Consider the following 23,657-nt stretch of genomic DNA (forward strand, 5'->3'; position numbering starts at 1 on the left):
GTGGTGTTGTTTCGGTCAGGCTGAAGACAAGGCCGATGTCTTGAACAAAGAGCTGCTGAGCACCAAACAACGGCTGGTGGAGACGGAGGAGGAGAAGAGGCGGCATGAGGAGGAGACCGCTCAGGTAGCGTTTGTCCTCAGGTTACCGTCCAGTTCCTCAGCTAACGGCTGTAACTCGCTGAACAAAGCCTGTTTTCTCAGGCATTATCAGAGTTACTCATGAAGCTGCATGAATGGCCTCCCTGTTCCGATCTTTAGCAGGAGAACGTCCATTAATGGCTGCATTCAGCTGCTGTCAGTGAGCAGAGAAAACCGATTCGGGTGAAGGATGATGACTAAAGGTCATGTCATCACTCCAGGACAATTTTACTTTAACAGCTGACATTTAGTCAAAATCAGCCAGAAATCAGATATTCTTGTTATTCATACTGTTCTGCTCTTCGTTTGATCAAGAATTTGATAAATTAAGGGTTGCAACTTCAAAAACTCAGTCAAGTTTTACTGATTTTAATTTAGTTCAGTTCAGATAATCTTGGTGCAGCGCCACCACAGGCGAGGAGTGGAACAGGTTTTCCAAATGGTTTGTTGTTTCGTTTGGCAGAGTTCAGTGTGAAAGAGAATCAAACCGAGTCTACCGCCCTACCAGGTGTGAAAACAACTCACCTTTTAACATTAGATCTGCCTAAAGCCCGAAACACTTTAAATCACTTCTTAAAACTAATTTTTATTCTTTAGCTTTTCCATAAGGCCTGTCTGTTTCAATGTGTGTTTTATTCTTATGTGTTTTATCTGTGTTTTATGAATACTGTACAGCACTTTGGTGCAGTTAATATCTGTTTATAAAGTGTTTTATAAATAAAATTCACATTAACATTGACATTATAAAGCAATAACCCAAGGTGGGTGGTGGCAGCACCATGCTGTGGGGATGTTTCTCTTTAGCTTCAACAGGGAAACTGAGTTGATGACAAGGTGGAAGAGCTAAAGAGTCAGGTTAGATTCTGGGGTGGAGGCTCACATTCCTGCAAACCTACACATGCATCTCCATGTGTTTGAGTGGCCTAGTTAAAGTCCAGACATAAATATGAGACACAATTAAGTTATACCCTCCATTCATACTTACTGAGCTTTAGCTACTTTTGCCAAGAAGAATGGGCAAAACTTTCAAGATGGTTGAGACAGAAGGTGGTTCTTTAAAGTTTTGAGTCTGAAAAGCAAGTACATGCCACACTTTACAGATATTTATCAATAGCAAATTACAAAACCAGCTACAATTTCCTTTCCTCTTCACAGCTGAAATTACTTTTGATAATAATTTTGCGAGGAACTGTAGCAGTTGAGCATTTTTGTATCGATTATAATTGACTGGTCACCCTCTGTCTGATGTTTCATTAAGAGAAGTTTTTATTCTCTGTGGTGAAAAAAAGACTAAAAATCTAGAGGGGAGAAAAATGTGTCAGATAAACTATCCTTTAATCTGTTTAATTTGTTGATCTGTTACAACTGATCAACAAATTTAACACCAATAAATAAAGTTTCAGTACTTAAAATCAGTAAAAATGGAACATCAACTGTTGAATGAGAGCGCTAATCTTTTTGGTTTTGGGCGGTTTCAGTTTTTTTCTATTCACTCCTTTGTCTCCATTAGCTGAAGGAGGTTTTCAGGCGGGAACTGGAGAAAGCAGAGATGGAGATCAAGAAAACCACCGCCATCATAGCTGAGTACAAACAGGTAACAGGACAACCTTGTTTCTTTCATCTCATTTTCCTAATGTTACTGTAATTGTAGAGGAAGATGATAGCTTCCAGTATCCATAATTTAGATGAGGAATAGTGACTTATATGTTGCATTTATGACTGTCATCTGTTGTGCAACTCCTCTTCCTCTTCCTTTTCCTCGCCTCGTTTCAGATCTGCTCCCAGCTGAGCACCAGGCTGGAAAAACAGCAGGCGGCGACTAAAGAGGAGCTCGACATCGTCAGGGTGAGATTATACACGGCCAACGCACAGATGAAAGCTACGAGACATTTAAATTTCAGATTTAAAAAAAACAAATCGGCTGACTGGGACAGCGAGGATTTTTGTGAACCATCACAGCAACGAGGAGCTTGAATGCAGAAATAATCCCACACGAGCGTTGAGTCCTCATCTAACAGGCGCTGGGAGGCAGCAGACTTTTTAAATTTGATTCTTAACAGTTTAATGTGTTGCAACAGTGGATCACACTGATGCACTGCAAAAACACAAAAACCTACCAAGTATTTTCAGTTTAGTTTCTAATTCGCTGTGCGAAACCTAACTGACGAGTAACTGTTTAGCAAGACATAGGAGCTTGTTTTGAGTAAATAATTCCTTAATATTGATTTAAAAAGTATTTGTTCCACTGGCAGATTATTTTGTTTTAACATGGAAAAAACGTATTGTTATAAATTGTCAGTCAAACTTGCACTTATTTATCAACATTAGGGAATTATTTACTCAAGACAAGTTCCTATGGAGGCCTGTCACGATAACAAATTTTGCTGGAAGATGAATTGTCCCGGAAACTGTTGCAATAAGCAATAATCTCGCTGTTTTGAGACTATTTTTATGTAATATATAATGGTAATGGCAAAATAATGCAACACATTATCAAAGAGCAATAAACTTTACATTCAAATGAGCATTTATCACTGGAACTTGAAGATAATTTAAATAGTAAAAACACATCAACAAAAACAATAAATAAAATGAATTATGCAGCCAGTCAGTGTGAACAAAATTGTCCTTCAAAAAATGGCGAGATGAGACCAAAGCATCAAACTGAAGAGTTTTGTTGTCCAGTTTTTGGTAAAAAAAAAAAAAGAGAACCATAAATCAATCAAATGGAAATTCTTGAGTTTGTTTTAATTTATGATCATTTATGATGCAATTAATTGATTTATTGCTTACTGCGGCAGGCCTACTCCTATGTCTTGCTAAAAAAGTTACTTGTAAGTTAATTTAGTCTTATTTCAAGTGCACTAAGACATTTGTACTAGAAATACTTGGTAAGATTTAGTTTTTTTGCAGTGTAAGTTGCATATTGTTGTTTCCTGATTTTGTACAATAAATATTAATTGCAGGTTGAAGCTGTTTTTCTCTGCATCTTCCATCTAATCTCCCTGCTTTGCAGAACTTCTTCACCTTTTTTACACCAGCGCTATAAACAGATGTGTTGTTTGTGTCGCTGTGCAGAATAAAGTGATGAGCTGCGAACACTGCAGAGACCTGTTCAGCCCTGTGGGCTCCCTGCAGGCTTCGTCCCCCGGCGGCGACGGGACGTCCAGCGAGCCTCTGGACGAGGAGAAGGACGGGCTGAAGGAGCAGCTCAGGCAGCTGGAGCTGGAGCTGGCTCAGACCAAGCTGCAGCTGGTGGAGGCAAAGTGCCGAATCCAGGTGAGCAGAACCCAACTTGCTTAAAATAATTGCTGCCGGAGGCTCAACAGGGAGAGAAGAGATCTATTTTAAGAAAAGGGATTTAACCCTCTCCTGCAGTGCATCATTGTTCCTCACTGGGACAATGAGGAAAAATTAAACGGAGGGCGAAAAAACAAACTTTTTTATGTTTATTTGCTGACGATTACTGCTTTAGCAATAAAAATACTCAAATTATTTCATTTTCTTACACAAACTAATGCATTAAATCTGTGGAGGTACAGATTTATCTGTCCTGATTTGATCGGCTGATATTTACATGTGAAGCCGATCTTATCCAGCTTCACATGTAAAGCTGAAGACCACATGTAAAAACTGAGAGACCACTTAAAATGATCAGTTTCTCTTATTTTACTTTTTATAGGTATATGTTTGAGTAAAATGAACATTGTTCTTTTATTTTATGAACTACTGATATTTCAGTGAAATTCCAAGCAAAAGTTTAGTATTTATTTGCAGAAAATGCTCGTTTTTATTTGTTTGCAAATTTAATAAAAAATAAATTTGCATCCATAACGAAACAGTAGGAAGCCCGGCCAGGGTTCTGGTTCTGTTCTCTGCCTCTGTTTACTCTGTTCCTCTCTCTGCGCTGCAGGAGCTGGAGCATCAGCGGGGCGTCCTGATGACTGAAATCCAAGCTGCTAAGAACTCGTGGTTCAGCAAGACGCTGGGCTCTCTGAAGAGCTCGGCCTCCTCGTCCTCCAGCTCCATGTCCCAGACTCCGTCCTCTCCGAAGGACGGACCCGCCTAGCCGGACCTCCACCACTTTGTCCCCCCTACATTCCCCTGCAGGATGCACACTAGCGTTGCGAACAAAGGCTGAAGAAAGTAGTGAAGGAGAAATGCAGTATTCCTTTTTTTTTTCAGTGGTTGGGAAAAAATTAGCTTCCTTAAATTGCGATGAAGAGGAGGAAAAGACGTTCTCTGCTCTACAGCTACACAGTCTGGTGAAGGTGAAGTCTGAAATTAGTTTAAAGTTAACTTGTCACAAGCACCTTAAAGGTCAATTAGCACCATCTTGTGGACAGTTGTTGCTATTGCAGAGAAATAAAGGTCAGGACTTTTCTAGTAGCTGAAACTTAAACCACAAAATAGGAAATGATTTTAAATCCATCACAATAGTTTTATACATCTACCATTAAAAACAGAAACACCCAGCACTCTTAAAAAAGGAATACTGCCTACTGTAGTAAATTAAAATATCACACAAGTTGCAATTCTTTATAGTAATATAACGTAAACAATGTTGTCTTATAAATATGTATAACTAATTGTTGACTTTTTTTATTTTAAATAATCTTGTACAGTTCCTTAAAAGAAAAAGACACAGAAAAGCTCTTATATTTCTTTTCTACTGTTTGGAAGTTGAATCTCATCTCTGTAGATGTTGATGTAAGCACAGTGTGTGAGGGATCGGCTCGGGTCCAAACGCCGAGGAGCCAAAAAGTGACGACCTGCAGAGAGTTTCTGCTCACCCCGAACCGCGTTCAACATGTTTTCTGCTCTCAGAACATTTATTGTGCAAACCTTTTACGTTTGGCAACTTTTAATTATTCAATTTGACTATTTTTTCATAATTAGCACTTAAAATGCTAAGTTTAAAGCATCAAGTGGCCATATTTCTTTCAAACATGTATATAACAGCATCTGTTAAAAGTTAGTCTGGGAGCCTGTAGGCATTGACCATTATGGGTCTCTTAAAACATTGCAAAACGTTTTAATCAAAAAGTAGATTGTGATCAAATCACTTTTATTTAAAACGGAAACACAGCGATTCTTCCTGCTGTTGCTAACATAATCTCACATTTTAATTATTCCAGTTGTATTCTGTAGTATCTAATCTTATTTTGGTCCATGAATATGGAATACTTGCTAATTTTTTAGAAAATTATCTTTTTTTGCTATTTTGCTCTTTAAAGAGTTGGTATTAGCTGATTAATTAGTTGGGCTGTTTGCAGTTGTAGCCAGTCAGCTGCTTGCCAATTAAACTCTCAAAACAGCAATACTCCAGTAGGAGTGATAGGTGGCGCTATTCTATTTCACTTCAGGACTGTTAAAGTTTTGTGCAACTGGAAATTATTCAAAATTGACAAACGTGTGGATGTTTTGTCTCGTTTTGTTGGATAGTTCAGATTTCTAGAAATGATTCATAATTTCTAAGCAATTTTTAGAAACACAAATTCAGATATTGATCTAAGAAAATTTATCATTGTCATGTGAAAAAGGCTTTAAAACCTTTAAGCTGGTACCTAACTATTGTAATCCACAGTAGAAAAAGCAAAACTTTCCTTGCAACATCTTTATTTAAGCTAAAATTATCAACATAAAGCCAGAAGCTCCAAACAGCTGAGCATCCAGATTATCATTCATCTGCTACTTTGAATAATTTATCCCCAGGTAAACATATTTTATCTCATGATATTAATAAGCAAAATGCGGTTGCAATATTGCTGTCATTGCCAAATCGTCCTGAGGCCGTCTGGTATGCTTGTGCCAACTTCTTTAATTTTTACACTTCTTTTAATTCATCTGGTTAAAGCACAAAAGCAGAAAACATTTCATATTCAGGTATATGTTGAGGATGATTTTCTTGCCAAAAATGTAAATTTCGATGCACTTTAGCTTCATGTCAGAGAAGCTGCTCGGCTTTATTCCTCTCTCTGGGTGACACTGAAGTCGGCCTTTGGACTCGGACCAATCCCACGTGTTCGTTATGTGTGTGTTTTCTGTAACTCAAACGTTTGAAGTCGTTTCTTCATCTTCACGTTGCTGCCTTTTCTGTTGATGACTGAAGCAGCTTGCTGGAGAGACGAAAAGCCATTTGAGTATCTGAGAGCATCAGCTGTGCCATAAGAGCCTCTCCACGGTCTTCCTCTGCTCCGCGGACCGTCTGCACCACCCTGAACGTTACTTTATACCACAGATTACGTCCTAATCCCAGGATTCACATCACTTCTCCATGACATTCCTGTTCTTGTCGGTCTGTGAGTGGAAGTGGTTGAACCGTATGGAGAGAGCCCCCGGTCTGTTATGTGCACTAACCAAACGTGGATATTTTAAACACTATTTTAAGATGTTTGTTTTTATCTCATGACTGTTGCTGAGATGAGATCAGCCCGTTTCTAATCTAATTCAGTTTATTTCAGAGACCCGGAAGCAGCAGATGAGTCAGATTAGAGGCGGCTGTCGTTGTGTAGTTTACAGTTTGTTGTTGAGATCTCAAGTCTTGTTACAGACGGCTCCTCAGCTGGTCTGACTTCATTGTTTCCCTGTACAGAAACTGTTTCTGCTGCATTAATAAACTTCAGTTTGTTCATGAAGTCTCAGCTTTTTATTGAAACAAAACACTTTGAACATGAAGCAAAGCGTTAAACCAGGTGTCATGTTGACCATTTTTCCATCAGTGGCTGCATTTCTATTGACCATAAAGTTGCACAAATTCAAAGTATGAAAATTAAGCAATTTTTTAAAAAAAAGAAATTTTTCAATAAAATATATTTTACAACTCCAATGAAAACTTTTTTTCGCATTATATGAGTCACATGATCAACAGCCAGATGTCACTACTGCCGAAAATGACGAAGAAGACGACAGGAAGTAGTAGGAGGATGATGGTTTGTTTTTGCTTTTCTGTTTCCACCAGACCTCTCAAAGAATCACACAGTTCGTAACAGTATATTTTTTAAAATAGTAAAACAAAAAAAAGGAGTTTTAGATAAAATTAGGTGACAGGGCAAAATATTTTAAACTATTGATTTTATTACAGTTTCTCTCAATAAATATCAATAATTCCAGACATGACTTCTTAACATTTTTATTAGTGTATGCATTTTTTCCCATCTTGTATAAACTGACACTTGCATGCTTGCATGTAATAACTCAAATCTGTCTCAGATTGTTTTTTTTAACTCAAAAAAGCATAAGTAAGTAAACTGTAAACAACAACACCTGGGTGGAAAAAACAAAGATACAAAAGAAAAAATAGAGTAGTCATTTTGTAACATTCTAGGGAATCCAGGAAAGTCAAATATCAGCAAATCTTTACACATGCAAGCTATGATATCTTTACTAATTAGATTTTACTTCAGTTTCATGCCCACAGATATATTTGCCGTTTTCCTGGAGTTTAACAACATGCATGTTAAAAAATCCGTCCTGCATAAATGTCCTAAAACGTACCGAGTCACCAAGACAATTAAGGTAATAAATCTATCTGGAGCAAAAAGAGACTGATTTATCCAGACTCACTGAAGTGAACAACTTTCTGATTTCCTATCTTTTTTGGATAAACTTAAATGTTTCAGATTATGATTACAACATAATCTACAACCAAACCTGCAGAATAAACTTTTAAAACATCATGCCCCGATTTAAAGACGTTCAAGAACCAACAAGAAACAAAATCATTATCAAACTGGAGTTGTAAAGTCATTTCTAGGTGGGATCGTGGTGAAACTTCCCAAGACTCACAAAAAGAAATGCTTGCAGTTGTTGCAGTCACTCTGTAAAAGGTAAATATATTCAGCTGCATTTAATATGTAAAACTCAACAGTTGTTTTGGATAAATGCATAAATACTGACACACCTGGACATGCGGATAAGCCTGAGCTGTCAGGTTTTAATACAGATTCTTAATCGTGGCTTTCGGTGCTGCTCAGTCGGTCGCTGAGGTCATCGAAGTAGTTATCGACGAACCGGAGCATCTGGACGACGGCGCTGAGTAGCAGGATGTCGCAGTTCAAGTCCAGCTCCAGCTCCCCGCTGTAGTTCTTGACTGGAATAACGCAGGACAGCGGAACGCCCACCCTGACGCTGACATCCTGCATCTGGACCACACAGCGGTTCAGAACAGTTTTATCAAGCTTAGCATGAACACAGAGAGTAATTTCTCTAGAATTAAAAGAATCCTCACTAAGTCCTTGATGTATCCGCTCTTGTAGATGTTTCTCAGATCGTCTTTCACCAAAGGACAAGCTTCATCCACTTTAGTGAGCAGAACCAGCTGAGGAATCCCTACAAACATTTCCAACATGCTGTAAAAATCTGAGCTTAAACTTCTTCAACTTCATCAGTAAAAGTGATTCAGTGACAGGTTCTACTGACCCAACAGGTTAACCTTTCTGCGGATAACTTCCATCTTCTCCTCCAACTTTGGGGGCATAATGGAGACCTTGCTGGCATCAATAACATAAGTCACACAGTGGATCTTGTCTTTGACGGCCGGAGACTTGCGAAAGCCGTGAGACTCAGCATGAAGAGGAGCAGCGGGGTTGAACTGTCAACGTAAATGAAGAATGTGTTAAATTTACTTCATGTAACACAAGTTATGCTTCACAAACTGTAATCAAACATCCCACCTGGTAACAATTCGGCATATGTCCCTTAAGGATGCTGCTGATGTCCTCCACATCAAGCCCCGCCCCTTTGTTGTCCTCCAGGCCCATGGTGTCACACAGGATGATTGGCAGGGGTTTGCCTTCTCGTCCAGCTTTCACAGAGTAGGATCGAAACTAGAAAAGATTTTAAAAATATATTGTTGTAGTTTTTTTTTTTCTGAGACACAGGAAACTATGTAGACGAGAAGCAGAGTCAGACCTGAGTGGTGAGGCTGGTGGAAGAGCTGCCAGCGATGGCCTGACTGGTGACATGGCCTCTGAATACAGAGTTGATGGAGTTGAAGAAGCTGGACTTTCCGGCTCCGACCTGTCCAATGAGCAAAACCCGAGCCTGGGGCACAGAACTGACTGTGGGTTTGTAGGTTTTGATGGTGTCCATCAGCTCCGTTCTCTTCCTGCAGAGAAACATCAAATTACTGAGAAACTGCCAACAGTAAACCTGCTGAATAATCATTTTAAGCATTGTGATAAAAATGTCCACGTATATTGTGTTAATAATGCTGTTTGACCTCTAATCTTCTCTAACAAATTTAGAATATTTTCACAGAGCAACTGGATTTAAAATGACATTAAACACATTTGGTCTTTGTTTACTTATTCACTGATTTCTGAAGGCTGATTGTTGCACTGAAAACTTATTATGGGTATCAGAGTAATGGGGGCTTAACACATGCATGAATAACTTTCAAGATTTTTTTTACAAATAAATTTTAACAATTTATGTTTGACAAAATGTTGAAAAAGTTGAAAGGGAGTAAATACTTTATACTTACCCAGATTCCCAGACCACAGTCCTCCATGGCTTCTCAAGTTCAGTGGATTCTGGTAAAGAGCAGCATAATTTAATTTTAACATCCTCAGTTTTTGCCTTGTAAACATTACTTGTCCAAAAGAGTGTGTAGATATTATGAAAATTCTAATTTTAAACTTAGTTAAAGAGATACAGCCCTTTCAGAGCTCAAATAATGCAAAGAAAACAAGTTTATATTAATTTAGAAACAGCAATACTAATATTTTAACTCAGGAAGAGTTCAGAAATCAGTATTTGGTGGAATAACCAGCAGGTTTTCAATGGGGTTCAGTGCAATGGGCTCTTCATTATTTTCCAGAGCTGTACATACAGTATATGAGAACTTCTGTTTTTAGATTTTTGACAGTGAAATGTAATTCTTTCACTAAGGACTCACCCTCCACCTGGTAAACTTCACATTCAGTCAGCTTCAGGTCATTTCCATGCATTTCTGCAGCAGTGAAGTTGTAATAATTCCCCGGAGCGCTGTGCGTCACTGGTTGGTTGGAGTGGACAAGAGCAAGTGCATTTCCAAAATAAGGACCAGAGTTCCCATCCATTAAAAGTGCATGTGGAGCATTAGTACAGGGGTATTTCTGCAGTTTTCCACCAGTAAAACTAAAAAGAAAAGCCTGGTTATCATTCACCCACTGTCCAGTCTGAGTGAATGGTTGGCTGGCGTAGCCTCCAAACACATAACCAGTGGTATTGTATCCCACAGACACAGTGGGCGCCTGCTTGTCACATCTCTGGTGGAAGGCAGCACCAGTAAAGCCGTGGACGGAGGCTTTGTAGAGCAGCTTCAGTTTGACATTTCCCAGCTGAGAGCAGATGGTTCTCTGCTGGTTCCTGGAGAGCAGTGGGTTCAGAGTGGCCATCTGAGCTGCTGATCTCAACTTTTAGAGTAAACTCAAGTTTAAATCTGCAACATAAACACACAAATTACATCAAAACAAAATCAATAAAATGTGTTTCAGTATGTGTAATAAATTTATATTTGAGTGCCATATTTGGAAGTGATTACCAACATTTTTTTACTTTTTATTTATTTTCTTTTTTACTGAGATACATCTGTACTCTCATAAAATAACCACGTTACCTCCGAACTGCAGCTTAAAGTCTTGCTTTCTATCGTTTAATAACACAGCGCGATAAGTTTTGTTTTCCTGGCTGCCTGACTGAAACACAGGACAACAATAAACAACAATAATTTAATAAATATATATTAGGGAGCTGGAGAATAAATCCAGAACAGACATTACGACAAACAGACATTAGGATAAACATTACGTCTTAGTGTCTGTTGATGTTTGATACTGAAGCTTTGGATTGAATTTATGGTTTAAGTGTAATTTAATAAATCCCACAGGAAGACAGTAAATGTGACAGTGGAGCACGGATACATTTATACATATTTAAGCTCAGTCATAGTTTAAGACTTACCTTCTTTATATTCTGCAGATATTTGGTTAAAGGCAGCTAAACAAACCAAAGGCTGAGCCTCGCTGCTCGCAGAAGAAATGAAACTTAAAAACTCATACTTCCTGTACTGGCCCCCTGGAGGCCATAAAAGGAATTACCTAAACTCATTTCACTACATGACGTAGAGTTGGGCGGCTCCCAAAAGAATAAATATTTGTGAAAAAATTACTGAGGGAGAAATACATACATTAAACAAATTTAATATTATGGAAAAAGTCTCACAGAGGAGGATGCGATGGACCAATGTCCTGCATAAAAAATATCTTTTTGAAAGATGCAGATTCTTCCTGCACCACTATTTGAAGACAGCAAATTTGAGAGTTAATTTTGAGCCCATCTTTAATTTGGCTCATTTCATTTGAAGAACTGAAGCTGCCAAATAATTAGGCACAACCTTATATAGTGTGGGCCTCTTTATGCCGCACTTTTCCTCATTACACATATCGCCTGCCATGCTTAAATCCATAGAGCATTCAGGTTTATCCAGCTTAAAGTTAGAAAATATGCCTAAAAGTTACGATATGATCAAAATACTCACTTGCTTGATAATTGTGCACATAGTGTAGATACAGAAAAAAAAGCATTGAAACAGGCTTTAGATAAGACAAAGCACAACCTCATTGATTGTAGTGAATCTTATTCTACTATTGGTTCTAGATGTTTCTTTGTATTATTATCTTAAAAAGTTGATTTCTAATCATTTATCAGGTTAGGCCTTTAGGTTAGACTATTCTGGTTCTCAAGATTAGCTTTTGACTAGAGGGCCTATAGACAGAACAACAGTTTCTTTTAAATGTAACATAGTTTTATGTTTTGTCCCCGCTCAAATAAATTTAGAGAAATAAAAATATACAGATCATTCTCCAAACTTGTGGAAAGAATGAATGCTCTTTTCACACTTTCATTTTCAGTCAAACTACTATGTTTCTTTTTTGTTCCTCCTCTATTTTCAGATTTCTGCTAAATCTTTAGTTCACATCAAATTCAATTCAAATCCAAAGATACTTTATTGATCCCAAAGGGAAATTAAATGCTGTTGTAATTCATATTAATTCAAATTCTTCAGAGTTATGGATAGTGATGGCAGGAGAGATATACAAGTGCAGGCTTGTGTACGTAGACAAGTGTCTGTGTACACTTGTGTTCACTTGTGTATGCTTGTGTATGCTTTTGTATTTGCATTGCAGAGACACAAATATAACTGGGGAGAAACAATTGTAAGCTACTATAAGTTATAGCTATTTTCACTACCAATAAGGAAATAAGTCTAAAAATAAATGTTATTTCACCAATGTGAAACGGAAACATTGGTGAAATAAAGTTTATAACGTCTAAATATTTCAGCATAAATGCTAAAAAATAAGCAGGATTGTTGATGTTTTGCGCTGCCCTCCCAAAACTGTCTCATGAAGAGGAGGGTCAGGGTTGTCCATAATGTCCTTGACTTGATGTTATGAAGAATCCTTCTTTGCATAATCATCCAGTCGTCCCCAGAACAGAACCAGCCTAAAATTGCATTGCCTTGCATACAATAAATATATTTTTCATTTATTCCAGATTTACTGAGCTGCCTGCCACCATGGCTACTTAAAATAATCACCTCATATTACCCAAACACTTAGTTGCTCTGTGTCTGAGACAAAATTAAATCACATAAAGTAAATGTACAAAGGTTGGAAACTAGCTTTGATGCATATAAACTCTCAGAGATTTTGAGTGATAAACTGTCATCCTGCTGTGATTAAAGTAGCTACATCATCTCAGAAACACCACCAACTTGGCTCACACACATTATTTGTTTAAATTCATCAATTTTAAAAATATGCTTATTTATTTTTAACATCTGTAAAATTCTAATATTCAGTGACTGTAAGGCTTGATACACGCAGCCATTTCATCAGTTATTTGTGATTCATCATCTTAGATTCCTGTATTTTGCAGATAGTTAAGCTACTTAGGAGATATAAGGGCTCTCAAAATTTTACACAATAAAAATGTACAATACCCTGGTTGCATAACATGAACAACTTTAAACTATTGTTGCTGTTCGTAGAAAATTAGATAAAGTTTATGTGGTGGTTTTGAAATATTTATTGCCCTTTCCAAACATTTTTCCGACCAGTAGAGGTCACTGTTAACCACAAACAAGAATAAAAATCTCACGCCAGCATGAAAGGATTATGATTAAGAAACCAGCTGGAAAAAATATACACAAGTAACAAAAATTAGACTTTCCTCCAAAAAAAAGTTGAAGAGCGACTTAAATCTAAAATGTTTTGAAACAAGTGAGAAAATAAAATGTTTTGTACTGAGTTAGTGTTGTTAGCCAGAGTTGTAAAAATAACCCGGTATTACAAAAATAGCTTTAAGATTTAATTGTTGCTCCAACAATATGTTTTGTTACAAAACATTATTTGTCAAAGAGTCTTGGCCACAGTAAGACTGATGATGAGATGAGAGCAGACACAGTTTAAGTATTTTAAAACATTTCTCTCTGGACAATTAAAAGAAATAAGAGCTGCAGTAATTATTTTATATTTATTATATATATTACATCTTTGGCTTTCTAAAATTTTAAATGTAATAAAAATATGTGAATAAATGGTGGTGTGTTTTTTAAAAAAAGCAGAAGGTGTCCAGAGGTTTTTTTATATTTATTTTCTAATGCTCCCTCCACTTCCTGATAATATGAAGAACATTGAATCTGGGCAGATATGGTTATCTATAAGAACCCTCACTCTTTGTTTTGAAGGTTCCCAAGTTGGTCGCTGATCTCATCAAAGTAGTTATCAGCAAACCGGAGCATCTGGATGACGGCGCTGAGCAGCAGGACGTCAGAGTTCAGGTCCAGATCCAGTTCCTCTACGTAGTTCCTCACTGGAACAATGCAGGACAGCGGCATGCCGAGTTTAGTGCTGGCCTCCTGCATCTGGACCACAAAGCACAAACTCTTCAACTCACATTTTCACAACTTAAAACAAATAATCTGATGAAACATTTACTTGTGTGCAAACACTCACTATCTCCTTAATGTAGACACTCCTATAAATGTTTGTCAGATTCTCTTTCACTAAGGGGCAAGCTTCATCAACCTTGGTGAGTACAACCAGCTGAGGAACTCCTGGAAACAGAAGCAGATATGAAACCGATGCAGGTTTTAAAGATCTGTTGAGACATCTGGCTAATTTAAACATGGTGAAACTCTGGCCACACATACAACTGAAGGCAGATATTTACAATCAGCGTAAGACGACACAACCTGGTTTCTCCTCAGTGACTGACTTTAAATCAGAAAACCTTCCTGTTTTCAGTCAGTTAGGCTTATCCAAACTATTTCTATTTGCTAAATGCCAGAATGATGTGAAATAATTTTGTTTATTGTCTTCAGAGTTACATGTTGACTTGCACTAACATTACACTGGTCAACAACCTAAGCATTATCTGGGGTTTTTCAACTGTTTTATGGTCATTTCAATGAGCTGAATTCAAAAATCACATTGGTTTTGCTCAATCAGGTCAACTTTCTGAACTATGGAGCAACATGAGCATCAAAATGCATGACTTGTTCTCACATCTGGATCGGTTTCCTGAGAATCTGGGATCAATGAGTGATGAGCAGGGGGAGAGATGAAGATGTAATGTTCAATTTACATGTACTTAAGTTAGTGTTTATTATTCAATTTACAGAAACACACTCTGTTAGAAAACTTTTTTTTCTCCTAAAACCTTTTTGGATGAGAAATATTAACGGAAATGAACTGATAATGTCACAAAAACGACATCAATTTAGTCAGAAGATTGTATTTCTCTAAATCAAATTAGAATAAAAACCTGACCTGATTGAGAAAAATGGATGCCAACTTTGGTGCAAAATAATCCTAATTCAGTTGAAAAAACATAGACAACTTCCAAAAAATGTATTTTTGTATTTTACCTTTAAACAATTTGTGAAATCCCAAATGATGTCATGGCATCAAATTCTGAAGCATCTGAGGTACGTGGAGCCACCAGTGGATGCATTTCAGGGCGAGACATTAACCATACTGATCACTTTAGTGACATCATAGGAAAATCAATAGAAATCAGGAGGATGACTTTAGACCTCCTCATGAACAATATCCAGAGTTCTTGAAGAGGACCTATTCATCATTTATACCTCAACAGCATCATCCAGCTACACTGAGACACAAAAAACAGGTTCTATGTTTAGAAATAAACATATTGTATGTTGGCTGAATCTAGTGAGTTTCACTCTGATACATTAATGGTGCTTTCCAGTTAAGTGAAACCTCTGGAGATGATGATGCAAAGAAGGATTCTTCATAAAATCAAGAAATTCATGGACAACCCTGATCATCCTCTTCATGATTCTGTCTTGGGAAAACAGACTGTCTTCAGTCAGAGGCTTCTTCAGATTCCCTGCAATACAGACTGCTACAAGAGATCTTCCCTGGCAACAACCATCACTATCTAAAATAACTTTTTGAAGAATTTTAATTAATATAAGTTACAACAACATTCAATTTCCCTTTTGGATCAATAAAGCATTTTTAAATTTGAATTGATACAACAGCACACATTATTTCACAGAGGCAGAACTCCTTTCTACTGACCCAACAAGTTGGCCTTTTGTCGGATGGCCTTCAGCTTTTCTGCCAGCTTCTCAGGCATGACGAAGACTTTGGTGGCGTCAAGGATGTATGACAAACAGTGGATCTTCTCTTTAAGGTCTGGAGACTTGCGATAGCCGGAGGTGTCAGGATGCAGAGGTTCAGACGGGTTGAACTGAAAAGACAGGGCTTGTTTACATTAGCTTACAGTACTGCTCCTTTACTCGGTTTGGAATCAAGAGCCCAACCTGGTATCGATCCGGCATATGACCTTCAAGGATGCTGCTGATGTCATCAACATCAAGCCCCGCCCCTTTGCTTTCCTCCAGGCCCATGGTGTCACACAGGATGATCGGCAGAGGTTTGCCTTCTCGTCCTGCTTTCACAGAGTAGGTCCGAAACTAGAAAAGATTAGATAACAGATTTTAAAAATATAATATCGGAAAGATTGAGACACTGGATACTAAATAAACAAGAAGCAGAGTCAGACCTGAGTGGTGAGGCTGGTGGAAGAGCTGCCAGCGATGGCCTGGCTGGTGACATGGCCTCTGAATACAGAGTTGATGGAGTTGAAGAAGCTGGACTTTCCAGCGCCGACTGGTCCAATGAGCAAAACCCGAGTCTGGGGCACAGAACTGACTGTGGGTTTGTAGGTTTTGATGGTGTCCATCAGCTCCGTCCTCTTCCTGTACAAATGTAGAAATAAAATAACAAAAAAAAATTGCTAAAAACTTTGAGCATGCACATTGAATCTTCATACTATTTTTGAGAAATCATTTAAATTGATCAATAATGGACCATAAACCGTTCACAAAATATTCTGTAATAAAACGGAGAATATATTCTATTTTTGGATGGATGCAATATATATTTATTGATTTTAAAAAGTTATTTTAATTTAATTTCTTGGCAGCTAATTCTAACTATAAGCTGCTATCCGTAATGACAAATCACCACTGAGCAGGGCCTAATAAACAGAACAAAAAACAATCAAAACCACAGAACTTTAACAAAAACTGCAGTGAAGTTACTGACAGTGTATAAAGTATCCAGACATTTTAGCAACACTTCACAATAAACTTACTCAAGTGAAAATTACAAGTACAGCATAGTAAAAAATACCCTTAAAAGTAAATTATTTCCAAGGAGTTACTCAAATAAATGTAACTGAGTAAATGTAACTAGTTACTTCACAACTCTGGTTTTTATATGCAGGTGTGTGTGTCTCGGTCTTACTCAGGGTTCCAGGTTAAAGTCCTCCATGGATTCTCTATTTTAGTCATTTCCTTTGGGGTCACTGTTGAAAAGCAAAAAAAAAGATCACCATATAAATATGAAAATGTCCACAATAACGTAATATTCAAACTAGTAACTCACCCACCACCTGGTAGACTTCACACTGCGTCAGGTTCAGGTCATTGGCGTGCATCGCTGCTGAGGCGCGTTTGCTATCACTTCCGTTAACCAGAACTCCACAACCAGCAGCACCGCTGTCAGCCATTTTATGAGAAGTGGTAGAAAAACCGTCACATAAGGAAAAACATTCTGAAATAATAAAAAAAAGAGCTGAAGTAAACATAAAACATGTAATTGCAAGTCAGGGGGTAACAAATATGGAGATTTTGGACTTATGCAGTGTCAACATACGCTCAACACCAAGGAGATGTTTTAAGTTTATGGCAGGCCATTGGCCATTTGTCGATATCTTGAATTAAAGCTTACATACAAATTAATTGCAGGCCTGACGTCATTTATACAAGTCAGAATGTAATTAGAGATATCTCAAATTACTGATACATTGGTCATAAACCAATTTCAGATATCTGGAATGTACAGTAGGTGTAGGGCCGGGGTCTGCAACCTTTACAATCCAAAGAGCCATTTTTACCCTCAGTTGAGCTAAAGTGTAATTTAGGCCCACAAATTTTGCATGACTGCTTGGAAAAAAGGCAATTTATAATTGGTGATAAATATCTACTAGAGGCTACTATATAACTTTTTATGTCTGTTTTCTTTTTGATTGTAACCCTTTAGCAAATAGAGAATGGATACATTTCCTTTTATTTGTTGTTGACATTCATGGAAAATATGTAAATATATTAAAGCAGATATTTGCCAACCCAAAGACAGTAAAAGATGTTTAAAAAGTATTTTTAGTGTCATTTTGTTGTGGAAATCTAATCCAATAGTTCCATGAAATAAACCGACATGCATTTATTTTATATCTTATATCTACTATGCATGTTTACAAACAATAGTTAATTCTTTATAATTTTTAAGCTCTTTGTGGAAAGTCCATAGAGCCACTTGCGGCTCTGGAGCCGCAGCTTGCAAACCCCTGGTGTAGGAAACCCGATATTATGTTAAAACGGCCTGCCATACATAGTCACTAAATACTCACTGTTATCCATCATGGGGTCCAGTACCGCAGTGGTCGAGTCCAGTCCACTCTCCATTTTAATGCTGACTGGTCGCTTCCCATAAATGGCGTCCATTTGCTCGAACCACTTCCAATGTTTCAGGCTGTTCGGACCACTGCGCTTCCTGTTCTCCTTGATGGTCCGGTAATCACTTTTCATTTTTTTAAGCTTATCTCGGCATTGCCTTGATGTTCGCTGGTAGCCGTGAGCGGCCAACAGCTGGGAAATCTCTCTGAATGTTTTCTCGTTCCTAGTTGCTCCGTCTAGATCCCTGTGGATCCTTTCCTGACCCACCAAGCACAAAAATGTCTGCACCTCGCTGTTGGACCACGGTATCCACGACACTACTTCCATTGTCTTTAAAGCACAATTAACGCCTTCTGCGGGTTTCCACAGATGGCGAGTCTGATCCATAAAGGATCGGATGGAGTGACGTGTTCTGACGTCAGGGTTTCAGCCCGACTCGGCTCGCTTATGGCTCTTCTCAGTTCGGCTCCACTCGATTAACAGTCTATGGCAAGCCGTTATAACATAAGTTATTATGCGGTGTTCCCCGTTTCAATCCAGGACTTTTAAACTGCTTTACAACAAAAGATCAACAAGCACCTTCACTTTTTACTTCTAATCGTAAATGATTAGCTGTGTGAAAAGTAAAGCCAGTTTAGTTCAGAAACAACACTAACACAATTCAATGTGAAAGAAATTCTTTTACAACACTTATCTTTAAACTACACTTTCTTGTTTTATTAAGTTGAAAGTTTATAACAGACAGACAGGTTTGGTGACAGGGAGGTTCTGACAGTCTGCGTGTTCTCTGTTAATTTTATTCCCACTAACAGCAAACTGTTTAGTTAAGTGAATATCAATACAATTAAAAGTTAAATGTATTCTTTTTGTTATTTCACAAACTCAGAGAATCATGTTTCACTGTTTTTAGAATACTTTAATTTGGCTAGGGATCAGCGCTTTACTTACTATAAGTAAAGCATTAAAGCATTGAGAAAATGACTGTAATAGTATAGTAATTTTTTTACTATAAATTATGGTAACCCACAGAATTATGCTATAAAGTATAGTAAGTTAGCAGTAAATGAATTTAACTTAATTTTGCAATACTATTATTACAAGATTAAGTTTTTTTTATTATTGTATCCAACATTCATGCTTTCATCATATTTCCTTAAAAAATAAACTAGTATTTACTTGCCAGACCATAATCCTGTGGTATATAATGATTAATAATTTAATTTATTTGTGAGAATTTAGCCATGAGCTATAGCAGGTCCCAATGAGGTTTTTTTTGTGGAAAACATAAATCAATTAAAACATTTTGCGGAGAAGATTTTAATGTTTATATTTTATCTGCCCTATTCATAAAAGAGCAAATGAATGAAACCAACTCAAATACTTAGTTTTTAATTTTTATTGTTTAAATACACAAAAAAATTTCAATTCACGATACAAACGCTGCATGTTCTGCAAAGGATTAAAGCAACTCCCTGTTAACAGGCACAGGGCAACAATTCAAACATTTTACAAAACAGAAATAGTCTTTGACTATTTTCACATGTTAAATCTAATTTAATAAGGTAAGACAGAGAACTTACTACTGAAATGACTTAATGTCTTTTCCTATTCATTCACAAACATGTATTGGATAAGCAACAAAAGTACAATGGGTTTCTTCCTAGAAATGGGAATGCAAAGTTAAAAACAAACATAAGTATACTCCAATCATAAATATCCCCCTACAAAATTGGTTGTGCTCTTTAAACATATTGTACTTGAGCTCTAAAACAGCAAGTAGAAAAACATCAGAACAGAACGAGAAAAACTTTAAAAAAACAGAACTTGTATCAGGAGGCCATTTTAATATTCCCCTCCTTCTTCCTCACCCTCCCCTTCAATAGAATCAGTTCCAACCTCTTCATAATCCTTCTCCAGTGCAGCCATGTCCTCCCTGGCCTCGGAGAACTCTCCCTCCTCCATGCCCTCACCCACATACCAATGAACGAAGGCACGCTTGGCGTACATCAGATCAAACTTGTGGTCGAGCCGAGCCCAGGCCTCTGCAATGGCCGTGGTGTTGCTCAACATGCACACAGCCCTCTGGACCTTGGCCATGTCTCCACCAGGAACCACAGTGGGAGGCTGGTAGTTGATGCCCACCTTGAAACCAGTGGGGCACCAGTCCACAAACTGGATGGTGCGCTTGGTTTTGATGTTGGCAATGGCAGCGTTGACGTCTTTGGGCACCACATCTCCACGGTACAAAAGGCAGCAGGCCATGTACTTGCCGTGGCGAGGGTCACATTTCACCATCTGATTGGCTGGCTCAAAGCAAGCGTTGGTGATTTCAGCTACGGTCAGCTGCTCGTGGTAAGCCTTCTCGGCAGAGATGACGGGGGCATAGGTGACCAGAGGGAAGTGGATACGTGGATAAGGCACCAAGTTGGTCTGGAACTCAGTCAGATCCACGTTGAGCGCGCCGTCAAAACGAAGAGAAGCCGTGATGGAGGACACGATCTGACTCATCAGTCTGTTCAGGTTGGTGTAGGTGGGGCGCTCGATGTCCAGGTTCCGACAGCAGATATCGTATATGGCCTCGTTGTCCACCATGAAGGCGCAGTCCGAGTGCTCCAGGGTGGTGTGGGTGGTCAGGATGGAGTTGTAAGGCTCCACCACGGCTGTGGACACCTGCGGGGCCGGGTAGACAGAGAACTCCAGCTTGGATTTCTTGCCATAGTCGACAGACAGGCGCTCCATCAGCAGGGAGGTGAAACCAGAGCCAGTGCCTCCACCAAAGCTGTGGAAAACCAGGAAGCCCTGAAGACCATTACACTGGTCAGCCTGAAAACAGAGAATGGTCGTCAGAATCCACATCACACAAATTTACTTTGTCTTTTCAGATGATTTGAAATTTACTTCATTCCATGGTCTTACCAGTTTGCGAATCCTATCCAAAACAGGATCGATGATCTCCTTTCCGATGGTGTAGTGCCCACGAGCGTAATTGTTGGCAGCATCCTCCTTACCACTAATCAGCTGTTCAGGGTGAAATAGCTGGTGGTAGGTCCCAGTGCGTACCTCATCTATGGAGGGGTGGAAAATAAATAGTCACACATTAAATAAACTTTAATAAACACATCAATTGCTTCATTCAATGCTCTCCAGAAAGTGGTGAGACTTACCAATGACAGTGGGCTCCAGGTCCACATACACGGCCCGGGGAACATGCTTTCCAGAACCGGTCTCACTGAAGAAAGTGTTGAAGGAGTCGTCTCCTCTTCCTGCGGTCTTGTCACTCGGCATCAGACCGTCTGGCTGGATGCCATGTTCCAGGCAATACAGCTCCCAGCAGGCATTGCCAATCTGGACCCCAGCCTGACCAATATGGATGGAAATACACTCACGCTGGACAGGAAGAAAAGATTAATTTTACTAGTCAACACAGATAAATCATGTCATCTATCATCAAAGTGGGAAACTAAACCATTTTAACGCTAACTGAATCGATACATAAAGGGCTCATCAATAAATACTCTATATCACTTGGTCAGTCACCTGATATAAAACATTTGATGAACCGTTTATAATTTTATACTTCAAATATTAAGAGCTTTGCCAAAAATCTGGCTGTGAAAGAGCGGGCAATCTAAATTGCCCGTTAGCGGGAACCAAACGTTTGCCTGAAAGATGAATGTTCCGTTATGTCAGTTGGGGAAACTTCTCTGAGATAACCGAAAACCAGCAAATAAAAAAGGGAGCAGATGGACCAGTTTCTACTAAAAAAATTATTTTACTCGTTTGTTTTGGTGGGGAGTGGGAAGTATATCCCAAAGCATCAAGTTGTCCCAAAGGAAAGACATTTTAAACAAAGACTAAAGTACAACAACCGTTAGGCTAACTGTCAACCAACGACCAACTGCAAAAAACTTAGCGGTTCGTTTGAGGCATATTCACGATTTTAAAAAAAAGTAATAAAATATCCCTCAGGCAATTTTTAAATGAATTTACATCTACCACTGGGTTGAAAATTTCTGGCCACAAAACCCTGGATAATAAAATGCTATTTCTGTTCAAATTGGCGCGCACATTGGGAGAGTTAAAATCAGTTTTCGATTGCCTTTCCTTTCTGAGAAAAATTAAATGGGAAAAGCTGAAATATTCTTACCATTTTACTTTATTTTCTGGACGTGCAAGGACGAAGCAGAAATCTAAAAAGGAGAAGATTTTCAGGACAAGACGACCTTCGGCGACTGCTACACAACTGCTACAACCGTTAGTGGTTGAGGGCGTTTGAGTTGACTGGATCATACCATTTTCTGACAGCTGAGGGGTGGTCTTGGTTTTAATCATTTTTAATTTTCCTAACAACTAATACAAAATTAATCTGATAATAAAAACAGTGAAAATATTTATTAAGTAAAGTAAATATAATTAGTGATCGTTGTGGATTCACAGTAGATAAATAAATAATTACATGAATTCCCCCCTCCTTATTTTCCAGATGGTCACACTCACAGCAAAGCCGTTGTTCCCAATCCAATCCAGTAGGCGGCGGAAATGCACCTTTACGCTGATCTCCAACTAAAAAATATCCACACGCACCTGATACTTCTAATTTTATATATGCTGTGTGAAAGGTGACCCCATTTTAATTCATAAACAACATTAACGTGACTAAATTCTAGTCACGTTAATTAAATTAATGTGAAATTAATTACTTTTGAATACATATCTTTAAATTCCACTTCCTTTATTAAGTTGAAAGTGTTACGTGTCCTGGCTTCCAAACATAACAGAAGGTCTCTAAGATACAGATACTGAGTCAAATGCACCCGGATGTGCTACATATAAAAAACAAATGTATTTTTATCTATCCTGTTCTGAATAAGCTGATGTCTCAATATTCCTGAATTCACCTCTACCAGAACTGCAACCTGAAGCTGGATCAGATGAAAATGACGTGTTCTAAAATTATTTTTAATGTTCTACACAAGTACACAAAAGTGAATTATACCTCGTTATAAAATAGCTTCACAGGCCATTGGGATGTCAACATCTCCACAACAGACAAAGAAAGTCTTTATTTTGAGACAAAAATTCCCCCACACTATTTAGAAAAAATAAAATAAAACAAATCAACAAGTAAAAAAAACAAACACATCCATCACAAAGTACACAAACAATTCTTCCAATATTTTTAAAAAGCTTGAGGTATATCTAATATCCCTATATTGCAGTTGACAGAGCTCTTACTATTAAGTTATTTGATACAGCCAAGCAGCACATAAATGTATACATGAAATTCCTCAGCAAGGCATGAAAAGTTGGAATGTTGCTTTTGACAAACATTTGTGCAGACGTCCATCTTGGAAATCTGAGGAGGATTCTGAAAGCATCTTGATAGGATTTTGCAGTTTCTTCATTGTAGCTTACACCACAGGTGAGCCGTGTTAAAGGAGGTGCATTAAGTCCGAAAAAAGGACACTTTAACCTC

General features: G+C 38.1%; 4 protein-coding genes across 6 annotated transcripts in view; 1 reads left to right on the forward strand and 3 right to left on the reverse strand.

The window, feature by feature from the left end:
• The window catches only part of rabgap1l (RAB GTPase activating protein 1-like), a 115,836-nt gene extending 109,060 nt beyond the window's left edge, over positions 1–6,776 (forward strand). For both annotated transcript variants that reach the window (XM_032571052.1, XM_032571053.1), the window contains 5 exons: positions 20–124; positions 1,649–1,732; positions 1,912–1,983; positions 3,217–3,417; positions 4,052–6,776. In XM_032571052.1, coding sequence (XP_032426943.1) covers positions 20–124; positions 1,649–1,732; positions 1,912–1,983; positions 3,217–3,417; positions 4,052–4,207 — 618 coding nt within the window. In that variant the 3' untranslated portion in view covers positions 4,208–6,776. The remainder of the gene's footprint in view (positions 1–19; positions 125–1,648; positions 1,733–1,911; positions 1,984–3,216; positions 3,418–4,051) is intronic.
• Positions 6,777–7,245: 469 nt separating this feature from the next.
• LOC116725168 (interferon-induced protein 44-like) lies at positions 7,246–11,215 on the reverse strand. 2 transcript variants are annotated; one of them, XM_032571056.1, is made up of 9 exons: positions 11,086–11,205; positions 10,742–10,820; positions 10,040–10,564; positions 9,626–9,674; positions 9,052–9,247; positions 8,814–8,966; positions 8,560–8,731; positions 8,369–8,469; positions 7,246–8,282 (listed from the first exon to the last, which is right to left on the reverse strand). In XM_032571056.1, the coding sequence occupies exons 3-9, from the start codon at positions 10,518–10,520 to the stop codon at positions 8,088–8,090; spliced, it is 1,347 nt and encodes a 448-aa protein (XP_032426947.1). In that variant the 5' UTR covers positions 10,521–10,564; positions 10,742–10,820; positions 11,086–11,205; the 3' UTR covers positions 7,246–8,087. The 2 variants fall into 2 exon arrangements, with proteins under 2 accessions (XP_032426947.1, XP_032426946.1); XM_032571055.1 differs by lacking the exon at positions 10,742–10,820 and having other exon boundaries at positions 11,086–11,215.
• Positions 11,216–13,475: 2,260 nt separating this feature from the next.
• LOC116725166 (interferon-induced protein 44-like) lies at positions 13,476–18,628 on the reverse strand. The gene is made up of 8 exons (XM_032571054.1): positions 18,136–18,628; positions 17,112–17,279; positions 16,971–17,031; positions 16,225–16,420; positions 15,983–16,135; positions 15,738–15,909; positions 14,145–14,245; positions 13,476–14,053 (listed from the first exon to the last, which is right to left on the reverse strand). The coding sequence occupies exons 1-8, from the start codon at positions 18,566–18,568 to the stop codon at positions 13,859–13,861; spliced, it is 1,479 nt and encodes a 492-aa protein (XP_032426945.1). The 5' UTR covers positions 18,569–18,628; the 3' UTR covers positions 13,476–13,858.
• A 936-nt stretch (positions 18,629–19,564) lies between these two features.
• LOC116725370 (tubulin alpha-1B chain-like) lies at positions 19,565–22,412 on the reverse strand. The gene is made up of 4 exons (XM_032571356.1): positions 22,329–22,412; positions 21,346–21,568; positions 21,098–21,246; positions 19,565–21,004 (listed from the first exon to the last, which is right to left on the reverse strand). The coding sequence occupies exons 1-4, from the start codon at positions 22,329–22,331 to the stop codon at positions 20,024–20,026; spliced, it is 1,356 nt and encodes a 451-aa protein (XP_032427247.1). The 5' UTR covers positions 22,332–22,412; the 3' UTR covers positions 19,565–20,023.
• Between the last annotated feature and the right edge of the window lie 1,245 nt (positions 22,413–23,657).

The sequence above is a fragment of the Xiphophorus hellerii genome, chromosome 9 (assembly GCF_003331165.1).
Source record: "Xiphophorus hellerii strain 12219 chromosome 9, Xiphophorus_hellerii-4.1, whole genome shotgun sequence".
Taxonomy (NCBI): Eukaryota; Metazoa; Chordata; class Actinopteri; order Cyprinodontiformes; family Poeciliidae; genus Xiphophorus; species Xiphophorus hellerii.